Here is a 19,918-nt window from a genome sequence, read left to right as displayed (position 1 = left end):
TATGAAATCTAAATCCATAAACATAAAAACCTGTTTGAATTGTTACCTTTTTAAAAGAAAAACAATTTCAAAATTCTTGGGCTCATCATTTGTTTTCTATTTTATGGCCAAATATTTACCCTTCTTGATTTGTGATCGGGGGTCCGACCAAAGTCATTTCTAGGGTCACAATTGGCCCCCGGGCCACACTTTGGACATCCCTGATGTATCTGATCAGACTTTGTTTAAAGTGTTTGAAAAACCGCAATAATGATAATGACTCAGAGTGAGAGATCTTTCCAATTAACACATCTCTAACCTTATCCAGCCTGTCAAAAGATAATTCTAACGCCCCCTGCTGACAGTATAAATATATACAATAACAAAATGCCAAAAATAAACTCTTTTGCCATTTTATTTCACTACAAGTGACAGAAGAAACAACATGTATAAAAAATAATACAGACAATTAAACTACCACAAGCATCCATCCACAAACGGACACAATAAGTTCCTTTATGAGTCCCGAAAGGCCTTCAGTTGATGTTCATGTTTTTGCCACAAAGCCTTGAGTTGGTTGGCACAACAGGAAGAGTGTGGATATAAAAGACTTTCACATATAAATGAGCGGGTAATGAAGGCCTCCAGCACAAACGTTTGTTTCTGGTATATTTTCTGCAACACCAACATGACTACACACACAACTATCATGAGATCTGTAGATTTTGTAAAACCGTTTAAAGTCTGGTCCTTTAAAATGTAAAGGTTATGATTTCTGCAATAGTGAACGTAATAAAGTGACAGCTTTAGGAAAATGTAAAACATGACAGCACCACAAAACCGGCAAAGCCCCACTTCTACAGTCGACTGTGTGCACGTGTAAACGTAGCAGGGTTTGATCCGAAGGCCCGGTGGCTTAAGTGTTTTAAGAGTTTCCCATGAAGGTCATCCCGCAGTCGGCTCCCGATTCCGAGCAGGCGTCCATCCGGGCCAGCCTGCTCTGCTCCAGAGCGATGGCCTCTGCAGAGTGCTTACACTTCTCCGACCCACACTGACACGTGAAGTACTTGCTCTTAATGTCCCAGAAGCGGTCGCCGTAGTCAAACCTGAAGACAAACGTCACTTATTTACGATGGCGTGTTATGGACATCGTAGGGATATATATATATAAAACAGGATTACATTCCTACCAAAAAACAAGAAACAAAAGGAATAGAAAAGGAAAGTTTGAGATTAATCTGAGACATTTTCAGGAGAAAAACGTGAAAATTTCTGAGTTTGAAGAGTCAAAAATTTGCTAGAAAAAAACTCAGATTTTTAGATTAATCTCGGAAAAATTTGAGAAAACCCCCCTGAAAAAAAGAGTTTGAAACATTTAAAAGTTGTTAGAAAAACAGAAATTTTGAGATTAATTTCTAAAATTTTCTAGAAAAAACTTGTACATTTCTGAGTTTCAAAATTGGAAATGATAAAATAAAAAAAGAATATTTTTAGATTAATCAGAAATGTTTGAGGAAAAACATGGAAATTATTGAGTTTGAAAAGTCAAAAATTTGCTAAATAAACCTGAAATTTTGTGATTAGAAATATTCTAGGAAAAACATGGAAATTTGTAAGTTTGAAAAGTTGAAAATTAGCCAGAAAAATAAAATTGATGGTAATCTCAGAAATTTTCATGTTTTGTCCTGAAACATCTTATAAGTGTAAAATTTGCTAGAAAAGACTCAAATTTTGAGCTACATCTCAAAAGATTTCGAGAAAAAACATGGACATTTCCTTTGAAACTCATAAAATTTCCATGTTTTTTTTCTGGCAATTTTTCTATTTTTCAATTTCAGAAATTTTCATTTTTTAAGAATATTTCTGAGAATATTCGTCAGGGACGTGAAAAGGCTGTAAATCGTCGTCTCACCCCAGTTCCTGTCCACTCAGGATGTCTCTGGAGCTGAAGAAGGCGATGCGAGGGAAGCGCAGGTCCTGATGCAACATGAACACGCGCACCGGGATGAGGTTTGGGTCACACAGGTGGTTGATGAAGCGGCTGATGTTGCCGTAGTAACGTGCGTCTATGCAGTAAACCTCCCCGTCCTTCAGAGGAAAAAACAGAAATTGGGATTGCAAAAGCAAATCTCTTGAGATTATAGAACTTGATTTCATCAATTAATTGAATTTTTGTTTTTTTAAAGATGAAATTTTTTGATTTTTTTTTTTATGAATGCACTTCTTGAGTTTCCATTTGTTTCTATTTATTCAGGTCAACTCTACAACAAAATATAAGGGTCAGGCTTGTTTTATTTTCATAAAAAAATATTTTTCTCCGTCTGGTTTACCTTGTTGTCGAGGTCAAACAAGTAGGAGTCGTCTTCTCGAACATCAGCCTCGGCGTCAGAGATCAGCTCTCCCACATATCTGAGTTTGAAGAGGAAAAACGTTTCGTTACGTTCTGCAGAGCAGGAAGGCAGACGAGTAGTGAACGCTTCTCGTACTCGCAGATAAAGCTGCCCTGAGGAATGTCCTGCATCGCTCGGACTCCCCAGCCCATCTTCTCCGTCCTGTACAGCTGCAGGCGGACTCTGAGAGGCAAAAGGTCAGAGGTCAGCAGAGAGGTTGTCTGTCTCCTCCTGAACGTTTTCCAAGTCTAAATTTCTTTTCTGATTTAGATGTTAATGTTTGTCTGTAAAGAGTTTAAAAAAATCTGTGAAAACAAAACATGAAGCGATGGATGGATGGATGGATGGATGGATGGATGGATGGATGGATGGATGGATGGATGGATGGATGGATGGATGGATGGATGGATGGATGGATGGATGGATGGATGGATGGATGGATGGATGGACAGTTAAAGATTGAAGGACAGACGGATGGAGTTACGGATGGACGGATAAATCAATCAATGAAAAAAGTCAGTCGAAAAAAGAAAAAGAAAGAAGTAAAAAAATAAAAAAGCTCAAAAACAAAGAATCAGAAAAATGAAGCAAAAAAGAAGCAAAGAAAGAGAAAAACAAAGAAAGAAAAACTAATAATGAAAGAACAAAATAAAGAATCAGATAAAGAAACAAGCAAGGAAAGACAGAAAGAGGGATATGGAAAGAAGAACAATAAATAAGAGAACAGAAAAAAGCAAAGAAGAAAGAAAACAAACTGAAAAATGAAGCAAAAGAAATAAGCAAAGAAACAAAGAAGCAAATAAAGAGCAAAACAGACAAAAAGAAAAAATGAGATTCTAAGAAAAAAGAAACAAATAAAGAAAATCAAAGAAAGAAAAATATAAAAAGAGATAATGTAAGAATGGAAGTGTAAAACAAAGAAAGAAAAGGAAAAAGAATCAAAGAAAGAAGGAAGAAAAGATAAGAGAAAAGAAAAACTGAACATTTCCTACTTAATTGGACATGAATGAACCTGAATCTGAGTTTTCAGTTTTCCAAACTTATCCAGATGTGTAAAATACTTCAAATGTTTTCTGGTTTTCCTTAAACTACTGAAAACAGTCACCATCCTGCTGCTTGTACGATCTGTTTGACAGAAACCCTGCAGATTAATAATCTGTAATCTGTGGTAGTTACTTTATTCCCGCTTGGACGACTCTGTTCTTGCACGTCCGATAACACGAACACGCCATGTTGCATTCGAAGATGAGAGGAGGTTCGATTTTGTTGAATTCCTGAAGCAGCCGTTGATCCTGCAGACAGAAATGAGAAAAAAACATAAAATAATTCAATCAGATAAAGTTTCACATTTAATCTGACGTAAAACTTTTAGTACTGCATTAAAAACAGAAAGTAAGATGAGAGAAGATACCAAAACTAGCTTGAAACAGTCCAAACAGCAGCAAAGTTTTACTGTTTAGTTTTATAAAATGTGAGTTTAAGCAATAAAGGATAACTCCTGAGATGCTGCAGCAGGTGTTTACCTTGTCATACCAGCAGCGGATGCTCAGCTGCCCGCAGAGACAGTTACTGGAAGAGCAGTCGTCAGTGCAGCTACAATGCTACAAACACCAAAAGTAGAAGGAAACTTTGTGTTTATTACAGCCAAACCAAAAAACATGAAAGTTTTTATACAACATGAATGTAAAATAAAATGAAGTCACCTGTAAGTGTGTGATGTTTCGATCTATGTTCATTGCTGACGTCTCACAGTTTTCAGAAACGTATTTATAATCCGACGGACATCCTTCGTCGTCCACGGCGTTCACGCAGGGGATCGGTATGTTTTCGTAGCCCTGCGCCACGTCACTGCGACCGACAACAAATTGTCCTTCAACGAGCGAAGAGCAGAAAACTCTGTGAAGCTGGGAGGAAACAAACCTGCAGATGATTCGCTCTGTCCGGATCAGCCGGTTGGCGATTCCTCTGCGCAGCTTCCTGTTGATCTGTAGCGAAACCCAGACGGGCGTGTCGGGCCGGGCGAGGCTGAGCGGCGTGTCGCCCTCCCTGTTCATGATGTCGATGTCCGCACCTCTCGACAAAAACAACCTGCAGAAAGCAAGAAAAGCTCAAGTTTAAAGTGTGAGGCTCAATTGATTAATCGTGATTAATCGATTATTGAAGTAATCCACAACTAATTTAGAAATTGATTAATTGTTTATCGTTTTCACATCTAATAATCCCACAGATTGTTTCTTTTGGAGTCAATATTTACCCAGGTAGTTGGAGTAACATTCGTGATTAATCGATTATTGAAATAATTGGCAAACTAATTTAGTAATCGATTAATCGTTAACTGGACTAAAGAGAGATTGTGTTGCTGAAAGAACAACACAATCAGAGCAGTAATTAAGTCAAAGCTGTAAAATGTATACATATACATTTAAGATTTAAAAAACTCTTAGCTTTCAGAATTGTAAAATAAAATTAGAAATAACATTTCAGCCGACATTTATGTTTTTACATTAATAAACTGACAGACTGTTTATTTTTTTATTTACCCTGATAGTTGGAGAAACATTAGATCTCGATTTGTGATTAATCGATTATTGAAATAAGATGCAAAAGGAGATATGGGGCATGTCCCTTTATCAAAACCGATTAACATACCAATTAGTAGGGCTGAAATGATTAATCGTGATTAATCAACTATTGAAATAACCGTCAAACTAATTTAGTAATCTAATAATCCTAAACTAGAGTAAATAGACCTAAAAAAAGTTACTTGGCTGAAGGAACAACACAATCACAGCCAAAATTATAAAAACATATTTAAACCTTTACATCTATGATGAAAAAAACCCAAAACCAAGTGGAATCGTTTTAGCTTCACTTGGTTCAAATTCTGTAAAAACATAACACATCTCCTATTTCACACTTTTTTATACCTGGATATTAATCTGTTAATCCAAAAAATAGTCAACAGATTATCACTACGATGTGACGACGATAAGTCAAACAGAAAGTTATTTTTAGCTGCAGATGTATCCCTTCCAGCAAATGATCACTAAAGGAAGCTATGGTGTTACATTTAAGCAATAAAATGTTTATTTTCTTATTTAAAAAAGGGAATTTAATTTCTAAACAACAAAAAAATAACGTATTTCTAATCTCGTATGAAATTATCTTCAGTAATTAAATGAAAAGTCTGCAGAATGTGCCAGTTAATGGTGAGAATAATCGCTGGTTGCATTATGTGAACTCACGTCACACACTCCAGATATCCCTCTCTGGCGGCGATGTGCAGCGGCGTGTCTCCGTGCACGTTGACCGAGGAGAGGGAGCAGCCGGAGTTCAGCACCAGCTCTGCGATGTCGATGTTCCCGGCGTACGCCGCCCAGTGGAGACACACGTTCAGCTCCTGCAGCACAGCAAAGAACTTATCCACCGATATCCAGGAGCCAAACCTCCCAATGTTAGGAACTTTAACCATGAACTATCAACATTTACGACTGGATTTTTTTCTAAAGTGTTGGTGATTTTTTTAGGGCATAAAAAAGGTGGAAAAAGTTTTTTGTAAAAAAAAAGAAAGAAAATTGTAGGATTTTTTTCTGTTGTAATTTTCTCCAAATAAAAAGATGTTATTTGGAGAAAATATCAGTAGTATTTAGTCTTTAGGGGTTACTTGATGTCACAATATTTCTTCTGCCTGCTACAGTCGTCTACTGTAGAAGGAGGGACGGGGTTTTCCTGAGTTGGTCGACAGGCTTTTTTGTCTGTCAGCCATATTGGATTTAACAAAATCTTCTTGCAGTTGCAGCTGATGGCCAGTAGTTGGCAGTGTACTGTATGATGCACTAGTGTCCACTTCAGTGGTGTGTGTGAATTTATACCATAAAAATCCACAAGAAAATGGCTTTTACTGTAGTGACCGCTATGCATGAAAGGGTTAAATGGAAATTATATATTTTTTGGGAAGCAAGTAATTCTGTTTTATACTAAAGTGCCAAAGAAATCATGAAGACTCAAGCAGAAAATCCATCTTATGTTGCCTTTAAACACCAGCTGAGGCTCTCACATATTCAGTTTCTCATTTAAAAACATACCTTATTTTTTAAACACTCACCTTGTCTTTAATGGAGACGTCGGCTCCTCTGTTCAGCAACGATTTGATCACTTGTACGTGTTTGTGCTCTGCAGCCCAGATGATCGGTGTCCAACCACCGTTGTCCTGAAATTGGAGAACCAAACCTGTTTGTGTTTATATCAAATTTCTGAAATATTAGATATTAATCTGTTGGATTAATGGTACTTTAACGTTTATTAATGAAAAAATAAACGTTAAAGGGCAGTATTATGTATTTTCTAGGCACTTCAGTTGTTATAAAAATGCTACATTTAACAAATATGACTTAAAGAAATCTGACTTTGTTATTTAAGGCCTTGAAATTGGGTCATTGCCTCTTTAAAAACTCTGCCTTCATCACAACATGACTCCTCTATTAACCCTTTTATAAAGTTTTTACCAGCGTCTCTCTAAGAAGTAGCTCAGATAACGAGCTCAGCGCAGTTCCACCAAGTGTTTGCTAGTTGATACTGGCTAGTCTGAAGGAGCTGAGTGAAGGAGGAGCAGCGCCTCGAAGGCGGGGCTACGTCCACCCAGGTGTTTGCTGAGTGGTTGCCATGGAGATTAAAGGATTTCTCAAACATGCATGAAAGAATCAGAGCAACACATTACGTGACATAAAGCTTAAAAAGTCGATTTTCAAAGCACTGCTCCTTTAAAAGTTGGACTTTCATGCATTAATGTGAATAATAATTGCAAATGAGTGTGGAAGGTGCTTTAATAATCTTATATTTTTTAAAATATCCACTATAAATAAAAATATTTTGTGACTGAGGTTAATGATTGTAGTTCTGCTCCCACCTGAGCGTTTACGTCCACCTGGCCGGTCTCCAGAAGCATATTAACGATTTCCAGGTTCCCCAGCTTGGCTGCGTGGTGGAGGCCAGTGTATCCATCCTCCTCCTGGTAAAGAAACACAAACAAAGTGGCTGAAACCACAACAACAACAGCAAAAATCCAGTGTAAATGCGAAATGTGAGCACAGACACTCACAACGTGATAAACGCAGGCGCCGTTCTGGATCAGGTAACGAGCCACATCAACGTGATTATTGATCACGGCTTCCAGCAGAGGAGTCCTCAGGTCTTTGTCTTTGGCATCAACCTGAGCTCCAGCCTGGCGCCATTAAACCACAGCAGGAGGTTAGTTAGCTGGGTGCTAAAACCTGTGGATGACCAGCAGGCTGCCGCGTTTACGCACCTGTATCAGCATGTAGCAGACCTCCAGCAGGCCTCTCTGGGCTGCAGCGTGGAGAGCTGAACGTCGGTTCTGGGACTCAGGCTGGTACGTTGGATCGATTCCCTCCACTGGAAGACAGAGAAACACAAATTAACTTCATGCTCTTTTTGCCGTAAATTTTATAAATTATAGATTTTCTGCATATTTGTTGAAATAATAATCTTTTACGAAATCAATCTCGTCAACTTCCTCCTTTAGCTTCTATTGCCTTCTGAAGAAATACACCAGAAACAACCAATCAGAGACAGGAGGCGGGTCTTAGCGCTGTCAATCAACCTCATGTACTCGCTGCTAAAAGAAACTACTTACTGTTACAGAAAACCATTTCTCTGCTGTCATCAGTGGCTATGCTAACTAGCATTACCATTCATGACAGGATTTGCTAGCTGCATCCTAACAGAGAGCAAGGGGGAGGGAGGAGAAGGGATGAGCAGCGCTACATGAGATTGTGATTGACAGCTCTAAGATTCTCCTTCTGACTCTGATGGGTTGTTTATAGTTTGCGAGAAGGCAGAAGATGTCAATTTTTTCAACGATTATATGTGTCAGCTCCCAATGCTAACTAGAAACAACCAATCAGAGCCAGGAGGAGGGTCTTAGTGCTGTCAATCATGCCCATGTTGGTGTTGCTCAACCCCTCCACCCATAAAGCCCATAAACAGCAGAGCATGTCATGAATACTAAAGCTAGGTTTTCCAGTCACGGTGAGTTGTTTTATTTACATTTAGCAGCGAGTACATGAGGATGACTGACAGCACTAAGACCCTCCTCCTGTCCCTGATTGGTTGTTTTTGGTCAGGAGCTGTGCATTTCTTCAGACAGCAATAGCAGCTCAGGGAGGAGGTGGAGGCGATCGATCGTTTCACAGATTATCTGCCACAACTTGGTGACAAATCTCTAAAAACAAATATTTGTATAAAGTTACAAACTGCAGCTGTAAAGAGCCTCTCTGGTGGGTTAAAGGTCAGCAGACCAAATAAATAAACTTCTCCTGATGCCTGCCTGGCTTCTCCCTGCAGCAGATGTAATTACCTCTCCTGACCTGCACCATCGTCTCTGCTGCTGGTCTCTGGGCTAATGTCTCCTCCCTGACCTTTTGCTCTTTCTATTGTGGCAATAAAGATTTTAAATATGTAGAAAGCAACAGTGAGCACAACTTCTGTACAGAAATTAAAGAATGTAATGAAAGATTTGGTTTATTCCTGGCATTAACTAGCTAACAAGGGATGTAACAACATGAGCATTATTGCTAACATTATTGCTAACTAGATTAGCATGACATACTCGCATTATTTAGCATCATTACTTAACTTACAGCATTTGGAAAAAACTGTGTAATGTTTCTGACACACACCATGCAGAAATACTCAGTAAAATGTCTCCACTTGGTGTAAGAAGGAGTTGGCGTCTCTACGCTCATGGTGCGTTTAAAGACGGCTCGGAAAAACATGCTATGACATGTTTAACAACGGTTCAAACCGTTTCAACGGCTGAAAACAGATGACCCTTTCGGATATATGTGACATACGTTGATTTTTCTTTTACAGTGCTTATTATGGTATGCCACTCACTCAGCATCAGCAGCACTCGCTGGACCTCTCCTTGCTTTGCAGCAGGATACAGCTGCCGCGGGTGGAACCTCAGTTTCTTCCTCCTGGTTCAGAAAGAGCAGCTTTGATCAGAAATAGTAAAGAAAATGTGTTTTCTTTTTTTTTTTTACTTTTTCTGGACAACAACGTTTACATGCCTCTACTGCAACATATGTTTATGTGAAATTATTATTATGTGAGCAAAAAACAACTTTCCCCCAATTAAACAGATTTTAGCAAAAATATTTTAATTCTGCACAATTTCACATTGACACTCCAAAAATTAACTCTCAATATGCTTCTAAAAGTACAGAACATTAGGTGCATACTAATAAATAATAAAATACCAAACAATTAAATTATGAGAATAAATGTTAAACTTTTCTGTCTTGTAAATAAGATTTATAATCTCAATGAGACAATGTGTATAAAGGTAAAAAAGTTATATATTAATATATTATACTATATATGTACATATTATAATATTTACATATATATTATTCACATATTACATATATAAATATGTAATATACATATATAATATAATGTAAATATGACATAGGTAGAGCATATATGTATATATATAATATTTAATTATTATTATGAGAATAAAGTCATAAAATTATTAGAATGATGTAATTATAAAATATAATCAATAAAGTTTATTCTATTTAATTATTTTCTATTATTGTATTCTAATAATTTTATGACTTAATTCTCAGAATAATATTTACATATAAATATATCATTAATTTCATTGTTTTAGTGTGGCCCTAATACTCCGTTGTACTAAAATCTAAATCCATGCAGTCTAACCTTTCTGTTTCCTGTGTGAGAATTGCTTTCTGCAGCGCCGCCCTGCTGGGTCCAGGTGGTAGTGCACTGGGGCTGACTGACTTCCCATTGGGCATGCAGAGAGACGGTCCCACGCTGTCCACTCCCTCCTCCGCTGGAGGAACAGCAGGCAGAGTCGTGGCTGAGGGGACGGGCGGAGGAGGCTGCTGCTCCACTGTGGGAGCTGCCAGGCCGTGGCTTCGCATTCGAGCGCTAAGAAGACACAAAAACAGGGAATCTGCAGCTTTCACCAACTCAAATATAAGACTTTTCAAGACGTTTTCAAGACCATTGCGTAGGAAATTTAAGACCTGTATCACTACAGAAATGTACAAAAGAAAATTTCATATTTTATACGGTAGTGCTAAGCTTCCTCGCACATAAAGCAAGTAGCATCACAGCGTTGTCCAACCAACTGGGGCAGGGTTTACCCCAGTGTATTATAAGTCTGGCGGGGCACCAGGCTTTACTTGCACCCCCACCAGGCTTAGCTTTGCTTATTTTATTTATTTTAGGGGTTTTTAAGACTTCATAGTTGGTGTTAAGGTATTGTTGATAATGTCTTCCAATAGCATATAATTACCTGGTGATATTTTAAAATTTCCTCTCAACTTTAAACATTTTTTAAGTCAAAAACACAGAAAGTTGCCAGATGACTGCACTAGGTTCCCTACCATCAGGTTTGGCTGGTTTTCTGTGGCGATAAAGTTACACTTACCAATGATCAATCAATCTATCAAGTTTATTTGTACAGCATATTTCCACAACAAAGCAGTTCAAAGTGCCTTAAATCAAAAAAACGCCATAAAAACATAAAATAGTCACCAATTAAAATCATCAATACAAACCAAATATGTTGGTCAACATAATGGCTCAAAAGCAGCCGTGATGTAAAGGCACTCAGTGTTTCAGCTGTTTTGCAGTTTTCTGGAAGTTGGTTCCAGATTTGTGGTGAAACTGAATGTGCGACAGATGCAAAAAAAAGTGAGGGTTCATTAGCAGCTAACCAGCTGTAGCCTCAAGTCACAGAACATAATGACGATGTCTGTGCATGACTGAAACATCTGCCCGAAAAATGACGGTAGAATTATGCCGGATTAAATAATCCCGCCACGACAAAATTTAAGAGAATTGACGGGATTTCCCAAGATTTTTTAAGGATGCACAGACAACCTGGATAAAGTTTTAGATTTCACCTTTAAGGCTGCGGTGTGTATTATTTTTATTTTTTTTACATATTTGTTAAAACTATGACTATGTCCTGACAGTGCAATGTGAGACAGATAATCTGTGAAGAAAAAAATCAAGCTCCCTGAGCTGCTACTGCTGTCTGAAGAAATGTTCAGCTCCCAGTCAAAAACAACCAATCAGAGCCAGGAGGCGGGTCTTTGCGCTGCCAATGAACTCGTGTAAAAGCTACTCAATGGGATAAAGGTGGAGAAACAACTTACCGTTACAGAAAAACTGTTTACGCATTGTCATTTGTGGCTGTGCTAACTAGCCTTAGCATTCGTGTCAGGCTATTTTGTGGTGAACCGGCTTTCACAGATTGTCTTTCTTATATCACAACATAATTATAATTTTAACAAATGGCTAAAAATCATATTTGTAGAATATTTCAGTAAAATATTGTACCTGACAGGCCTTTCAGGCATCTTCCCGTCCTTCATCCCTCCTGTAGAGGCAGTGAGAGAGGGTGCCGTCGGGGCTGACGGGGGCAGGGAGGGCGTGGTTGTGGAGGAGGCCGACATGGTGACCACCGTGGTTGCAGAGGTTGATGCCGAGGAGGGGATGATGATCTCCTGGGCCTCTGAGGCGTCTTCCCCACAGTGCGGACAGAAAAGCATCCCGCCGCCGTTGGCCTTGCTGCGGCCGCCGCTCAGTACGGTCACACAGCCGCGGTGGAAGCGATGAGCGATCCGCTGGTCCGGGCAGCATTCCAGAAAAGTGCCCTGAGAGAGGAGGGGAGATTTGAAACAAATCAGATTGAAACACAGAAATATGTGATAAGAAACAAGGAGGAGGAAGGAATCCTAATTTTACCCTCCACCCACAGGTTCACACTTACTGCTATGCAGAAGTACCCACAGCCAGGACAGCAGTGGTGTTTCACCATGTGGGAGCGATGGATGTCACACAGAACCATAAGGGGAATCCGGCTGGACGGCCGCATCGTCTCCGCTTTCATGGTCCAGTTGGTGCAAGCCTGGAGCTGAAACCCAGCGACAGAGGAGCCGGCAGACTGAATTTAAGACTTTTGATTATATTTAACCACCTGAACTACTTTTACAAAGTGGCTGAACTAAACATTTCAAATGTATTATTATTAAGGATGAAATATTTTGCTTCCTTGAACAAGTTAGATCTATGAGCGATACAAGACATGTTCATTACATTTTTACATACAATCATTCTTAGATAATGAGATTTTAATCTGCTCATCACTTTAAGTCCAAATTAGCTGCTGCTGGCCACGCCTCTCAAATCAATGTTTACACTCACACATGAAAGTGGCGGCAAAAAGACGCACAGTTATGCAACCATATATCTTTGAAAAGCATTAGTAGAGCGTCCTGTACAACCAACAGGACTACAGCAAGTGGATTCTGGATGGTAAGCCAGCAACAAAACACTTGTCTTTTCCAGCAGCCATTGTACAGCAGTAAAACCAGCTGATCAAATGTGCTGGAGGTCAGCTAGGGTTGCTAGGTGACAGGCTGGGTTTCGCTGGGGTTGCTACGAAACGGCGCCGATTATGACGCAACATTTTTGTTTTATAGACACCAGAAAACATAAACGTGTTGCAAATTAGAAGAAGTAGAAACTCAAAAGGAAATACAAAAACAGATTTTTTCCCACTTTTTCTAAAAAACAGAAAATTCTTGGTTGTCCTTCCTTTTTTGGGCTGCTGAATTTCTTCACATTTGCATCTAATGCTTCAGTTCCTTCTGATCATTTGCCTTTATTTGGTCCCTTATTGGTATATCTTTGGACAATGGCTCCTAGTTTGCCTCTTTTCCGTCTAGTCCGTTTCTCAAAGCGCTACTAGAGTAAATAATAAACTGGATGAGGATGCATGTTCCTGTCAGGTATCAGCTGGACGAACCTCTCCGTTGAGGCTTTCTGTTGCCATGCACTGTCTGCTGGCCCGCTGGCTGGTGCTGTCGACTCGAGGAGCCTCCATCCTGCAGCTGCACAGAGGAAGCTCCTCCAGCCGCTCCATGTCGCCTGCTTCGCTTCCATCTGCAGAGACATTTCACATTTAACCGCAAACAAAAAATAAAGACTAGAAATATATTCTACACTATTTATAGCCAGAAAAAACATTTAATCTAGTGATTTTGTATTTATTTTGTACAATTAATAACTTTTTACCAAATATTTGAACAGAAAAATTAAAGGATGCTGATCTGATTGTGAAGATTAAGTAACATTTTTACTAATCTGTACCAGACAGACTGAATAATTTCACATCTAAAAGTCTAAAAGTGGATCCCATCTGTTATTTTCTTTGTAAACACTGACTGAAGACGAGCATATTTGAATGAATCTATCAGCTGATCAGATAAGGAAATGTTTTTCCAGCTAATTTGACTGTTTGCATAAGAGCCTTTTATGTGGTCCACAATTTAAAGAGACAGTAACATTTAATAACCGACCAGCAGGAGGGGAAAGAGTCAGACTGTCAGCAGCAGCGATGTCCAAATCACCCAAAGGAACCTCTGTGTATTCTGCAGGCCTTTCTGCTGAAAAACAAAATATAGATACGAAAATCATCTGTGCTTTACAGAATGGATGGAGAGGAGATAAGAAATATGATTTATAACTATCATTTATTAAGGGGAAAGGCTGCACTATGAGTTTAAAGAAATATAATTCAAAACAAAAATACAAATTAAAAGCTGTGGTAACTCATATCATTCAAGTTTCTTCAAAGAGTTGAAGTGGCTGGTAATTCTTTGGATCTCCAGTAGCAGTCAGTCTCACAGCACATCTGAAAAAGTCTCTGACTGAAGGCTGTTGCTACGTGACAATCTCATGACACGCTAACCTGGATGACATCATCAGCTGTTGACAAGGACTGCTAATCAACCTCATTTGCTTTTGCCTCGCCTCTTTAAATCTCTGGTTAGAAAACTAGAGTATAGTCCAGGTATTATTTTAGCTTTTGAGATGGTAATTGGCTGCTCCCGGTTGTGAAAACGACACCTTGTTGCCACGGTTACGCGTCATAACAACTGTCCAAAAGTGAAACTTAACAGTACGTTCACACCAAACGTGGTTCGCGCGTCTGGTTTACGTTCAAAGTCAATGTGGAGGCGCGTCCGACGCTCCAAACGCGCCGCAATGGGGCCTCAGCGTGTCTCCACGTTGACTTTGAATGTAAACCAGATGCACGAAACACATTTGGTTTGAACGCACCACAAGAAAAACAAAAATCCTTCTGGTTGCACAGAAGCCAAAACCAGAGGAAATAATTTTCCAAACATGAAACAAAAAGTAATGAAAAGTGTAGAAAAAGAGCAGAATCAGTACCAACATGCTGCCACCAGGAGCAACGCTATTCTAGAAACAATACTGTAAAAAGTCAAAAACAAATAAAATCTGTAAGACGGTGAATAATTGTTCACAGATTTTTGGAAAACTGAGCTCTTTAAGCTCACCCTCTTCTGTTTCCCCCAAATCAATGGTGATAGTGTCTTTGTCCTGATCCGACTGCGGCCGTGAAGACTTTCTCTCTGACTCCAAACTCTGCAGATTAGAGAAGGAAAATAAAATATTTGACATGTTTGGATGGGATGTTCAAGCTGCTTTTAAATTTGTAGATATGAGAAAAGAAAGCATCAAATCAACCCAAAGCTGCGTTGGTGTCAGGGATTCTCTCAGTATTATAAGCCTGGCGGGCCACCAGGCTTTACTTGTGTCCCCACCAGGCTGAACATTGCTTATTTATTTTACTTTTTTTAAAATGCTCATAGAATAAAGAATAATGTTCATTTTACTGAAACACATACCTATAAACAGTAAAATCAGAGAAACTGATCATGTTAAGTGGCCTGTTAATTTTTTCCAGAGCTGTATTTACGGATCTGAAATAATCACCTGATCTTCTGTATTGGTAATTGGCTGCTTCTCTTCACCTCCATTTTCCAACTGAAAACCACAAACAACCAAATTATGGTTTCCACACATAAATAAATAAAATCACCATTAATGTCATTAAGCCTGGCACCTTTTCTGAATCTAGAGCAGATAAATGGTCCCCATCGTCAACAGACTTCCCCAAAGAGTTTTTGCTCTTCGCTAAAGCTTGATCTGTAACAGACTCCGCCTTTTTATGAAACAGCTGCTCGCCCTAACAGAAACACAAAGGAGGTTAAATGAACGGCACAGGAGAAATCGAGCCAAAAGTTTAAAAGCCAGAAAAACAGAAATGATCGACTCACCTCAGCTTGAGTCTTGCTTGAGAGTTTTTCACATTTCCCCGGTGCGCTCTCAGATAGCTTCCTCTTTTTTGCAGCTTTTAGAAACAAAACAAAACAACACAAGCAGCAGTAGCTTTAGTTTCACAGAAAAAAAATGGCTTCAGGGTCAAAGGTCAATGTAACAAATTGGGTTTTAATTAAAAAAAAGCTTTTAGTCATCTGAGAATTTACAGAGGATTTAAAGTTTGGATGTATGGATGGATGGATGGATGGATGGATGGATGGATGGATGGAGAAATGGATGGATGTATGGATGGATGGTTGGTTGGATGGATGGACGGACGGACGGATGGATGGATGGAGAAATGGATGGATGGATGGATGGATGGATGGATGGATGGATGGATGGATGGATGGATGGATGGATGGATGGATGGATGGATGGATGGATGGATGGATGGATGGATGGACGGACTGTAAACTTTGATTTTAACCATAAAAATGCATCAGTCCAAATCTGTTTAATAAACTAGAATTATTAAAATATGAAAGTTGAGTGAAACCAGATTAGTGAAACCAGATTAGTGCAGAAACGTGTGTAAATCTCCTCTTTTCAGCCTCTGAGGGCTTTAAAGCCACTAACCGGTTTCGGAGTCGGATCCTGACGGCGTCACGGTCGCAGCCAGAGCATCAACGTGGCTCACCTGTTGAGAAACATTAAAATCACACAGAAACCCTGAAAATATTCATTCACTTCCATGTGATCCAACTCGTTCTCACCTGGCCCAGCGGGGGCCGGTTCATGGTCTTCCGGGCCCGGTGGATCTTGTGTGGGCCTGGAGAGGCGGAGGGAGTGGAGGGAGCAGAGGGAGACGGGGAAGAGGAGGCGGAAGGAGCTGGAGGGAGGTTGGCCTTACTGGTGGACGGCCCAGAGACGCTCATCTTGGCTCGGCCAGGAGACAGCGGGGACGACATGTAGGCAGAGGGAGACATCGAGGAAATGGACTTTGCAGCATGACCTATTAAAAAATAAATACATTAAAACAAAATCTGTAGAAGTCATGAGAGTTAAAAACAAAGAAAAAGGAACCTAAGAACTTGTAAACAATAAAAGAATCTACACAGATTTGATTCACTGAATCGTTTTCTCATATTAAAGGTGATCTATTATGCTTCCTTGAAGGATAGGATAGGTTTATGGTCTATACAAAACATGTTCATTACATTTTTTTGCACAAAATAATTATTAGATACTAAGATGTTAGTCTGCTCAGTTATGCTTACTTTGAGCTGTTTTAAATCCAAATAATTAGCAGCTGGCAATGCCCCCCCGATCCAATGTTTACAATCTCCTGTGAAAATGACTGCCAACAAATGCACAATTATACAACTGCGCTTATTTGAAAAGCAGAACTAGTGCCTCCTGCACAACCAACGAGAATGCAGCAAGTAGTTTCTAAATAGTAAGTCAACAACAAAACATTTGTTTTTTCCAGCAGCCATTGTACAGCGCATACAGAGGTAAAACCAGCTGACCAATCATGCTGGAGCTCCACTGGGGTTGCTAGGTAACGGGTTGGGCTTGACTAGGGTTGCTAGGTAACAGTGGAGAGCCCGTGGAATGTGACTTACCCATCTGAAGGCTTTTTTGAAACAGCTAATTTTCTTGACAACATATTAACTTATTGCTAAAAAATGTCTGGATGTTTTTGGGTTTTTTTAGTGCGTGGGTTGTTTCTAGAAACATTTGAGACCCAAATGGAAGAACAAAAACATGTAAAATGTGAATATTTCAAAATAGGTCTCCTTTTAATACTGTTTTGCCACTTGGTCAGTGGAAAATGCAACAATAAAAACAAAAGAAATTCTTCAAACATTACGTGGAAACTGTTTCTCTTTCCACCACTGTTTCACTCTTCAGAGATACAGCAGCTTAGTCATACTCAAGTTGCCAGTTTTCTTTATGAGATTAAAAATAGCCTTGCTCCATAAACCCTTGGTTGACTTTCTCATGTTAAGTCGCATAGGGATGGTGTGATTATCTGCAAGCTTCACCTGCAGCAGGTTTGCTCAGCGGCGGCGAAGGAGGAGGCGACCACGTCTCTCCATCATCAGCAGCGTCAGAAAGGCCCTCTTCCAGCTTCCTAGATGTCAGCGGTGAAAGCACTTTGGGTTCTAACATGGAAGCAGACATGGTGAGGGCTGCGACATCTGGTAACATTCAAAACTTTTCAGTTCATTTTTATTAAAAAATGAATTTAAAAAAAAGATTAAAGATGTTTTTAATGTCCAGGAGTTAACTTACCTTCTTTAACGTCACTGGGAGCGGCTACAGACTCTGTTGGTGTTTCTGGGTCGTCTCGGTCTGGGGCCTCCTGGCAGGGAACAAGAAGATGACAAATTAAAAGAACATTAAAGTTTACATTATTAGTTTATTACATTATTTAGAAGCGGTAATGAAGCTATTTACTCTAATGTGTCATTTCCTGAAAAATTGATAAATAATAAACAGATCCATAAGCTTCTGGCTTAATATCTGACCATTACAGTTTATTTTAAATTGGTTTGTTTTTGGTATAGACCTTTCCTTTAAAGCAGTCATGACTTTGTGGTAAAAAGTGGTAAAGGTTGGGGCCGTTGAGAGCTAATCAGACAGTTTCAACCACAGCATGATGCTGCCAAAAATAGCACAATGTTCTTAGATTTGTAAACCTCTCCATGATCCCTACAGCTTGTCAAATGCTTAATCTTAAACTGTCTCTCTACTGATGCCAGTCCTTTTCTCCAGAAAGCATCACACTGTGGAAATATGCAGATGAGAGAGCCCTGCAGAGGACAGTGAGGGGAGCTGAGGTCAATGAAGTGTGTACTGCAACTAGACTGCTGCTGCACAACATTCTGCCGCAAGCTATTAAAGCTCAAAACTTTATATTATCCAGCTGGTTTTGTATGTTTTATTTATTATTTATTTGATCATTCCTGTAAACTAATCTGAAATAATATTGTAATCTTAAATGTCAAGTTTTCATTAACTGTATGCATCAAATACTCATAATTAATGGAAATAAAGGGTTGAAAACGTGAATCGAGTTACTGGAATAAATTAACTTTTTAAAGATTTAGTAATTTATTCGAACATTTTATTACCAAAGTTTAATTAAATTTGTCTGCAAAGCATAAATATAATGTAGTTATCTAGCTTGTTCCTAAGCTACTTACAAACTACTGCATACCAATAATTAAAATGATTTTGGGGCTAAATGAAAAATTTAAGATATAATAACTTCCGCTGAAAATAGCCGGAATAAGCAAATCGCTATACAGATTTGAATCACTTAAATGAAAAAAAAAAACCCCTACTTTTTTGCACCACTGTCTGCTCAAAAACAACAAGCTGACTTCAAAATGAAAACAAACGAATTGAAAAGCGATTTCACACCGTAAGAAAGCAGCTTACAGGAGATTTAAAACTTCAAACAAAATATAAAAAAGGATAAATATAATCAATAATACAACTATCAAAAAGGTAAAACATCACAAGAGAGGCTAACACTGCTAGCACTCTTTGCTTGTAAAAAATGGACATTATTAGAGACTAAATCAGAAATATGCTTAGTGAAGAAAGAAACGTCGTTAGCACTTATTTGCTTTGCACGCTGGTTCGTGTATAACATGATAAATAAATGTTATTATCGTTAACAAGCCTTTAAAGTTCATGCAGCTTTTCTACCTTTGTCGTTGTCTGAGGAGCCGACATGTTTCCCAGTGAACGTAAACGGTTATGAACGTGCTACGTCCATAGACTCAGCAGAACAGACGCCGCACGCGCTTCGTTCCACCGCAGAAACGGTACGTCACCACGTCCGCCATATTGCTAGCGGCAAGCTCATCATAGAAAGCAGGACAACTGCTTGGAAACGTGAGTTTTGTGAATTAAATTAACTTTTAGACAACTATTAAACTGTACTTGTGTCAGGTGTCTTATTAAAAAACTAATAATGACAGTTATTATTATTATTATTATTATTATTATTATTATTATTATTATGTTAGTGGTTGTAAGTAGTTCAGAATCTTAACACTGCTAAGGACAATTAAAAGTCATTCTTCAAATAACTTATAATAGTGAAGCTGTAGTTATTTTGACTATTTTGTTTTCTGTAAAGAATGTTAAGGAACCATTTATTGTTGTTTTTCAGATGTTAATTGAGTTATTACACCAGAATTTTCTTATCAAGCAAAATAAATAAATAAATAAATAACATCTATAAAAAAAAATCAAATGATGCCTCAATCTAAATTAAATTAAGAACAAAGAAGAAGCAAAGTTATTGGCATATGCAAGTCTGAAAGAAG

At 38.7% G+C, this 19,918-nt stretch overlaps 1 protein-coding gene across 2 annotated transcripts; it reads right to left on the bottom strand.

Annotated features, from left to right (window-relative positions):
- Window positions 1-376: 376 nt before the first annotated feature.
- Window positions 377-19,371, bottom strand: ehmt2 (euchromatic histone-lysine N-methyltransferase 2). 2 transcript variants are annotated; one of them, XM_015009817.2, is made up of 28 exons: window positions 19,293-19,371; window positions 17,868-17,937; window positions 17,618-17,737; window positions 16,343-16,581; window positions 16,206-16,266; window positions 15,584-15,657; window positions 15,370-15,492; window positions 15,240-15,290; window positions 14,801-14,888; window positions 13,796-13,882; window positions 13,243-13,379; window positions 12,205-12,348; window positions 11,772-12,088; window positions 10,119-10,349; window positions 9,285-9,367; window positions 7,675-7,781; window positions 7,468-7,590; window positions 7,276-7,377; window positions 6,475-6,579; window positions 5,615-5,769; window positions 4,290-4,457; window positions 4,073-4,217; window positions 3,893-3,970; window positions 3,546-3,661; window positions 2,466-2,552; window positions 2,310-2,388; window positions 1,892-2,067; window positions 377-1,085 (listed from the first exon to the last, which is right to left on the bottom strand). In XM_015009817.2, exons 1-28 carry the CDS (start codon window positions 19,317-19,319, stop codon window positions 905-907), a joined length of 3,474 nt encoding a protein of 1,157 aa, XP_014865303.2. In that variant the 5' UTR covers window positions 19,320-19,371; the 3' UTR covers window positions 377-904. The 2 variants fall into 2 exon arrangements, with proteins under 2 accessions (XP_014865303.2, XP_087866520.1); XM_088010394.1 differs by having other exon boundaries at window positions 13,796-13,879.
- Window positions 19,372-19,918: the final 547 nt, after the last annotated feature.

Source organism: Poecilia mexicana, unplaced genomic scaffold (assembly GCF_051168715.1).
Source record: "Poecilia mexicana isolate PSO_F unplaced genomic scaffold, ASM5116871v1 scaffold_11, whole genome shotgun sequence".
Classification (NCBI taxonomy): domain Eukaryota; kingdom Metazoa; phylum Chordata; class Actinopteri; order Cyprinodontiformes; family Poeciliidae; genus Poecilia; species Poecilia mexicana.
This window is presented reverse-complemented; position numbering and strand designations above follow the sequence as displayed.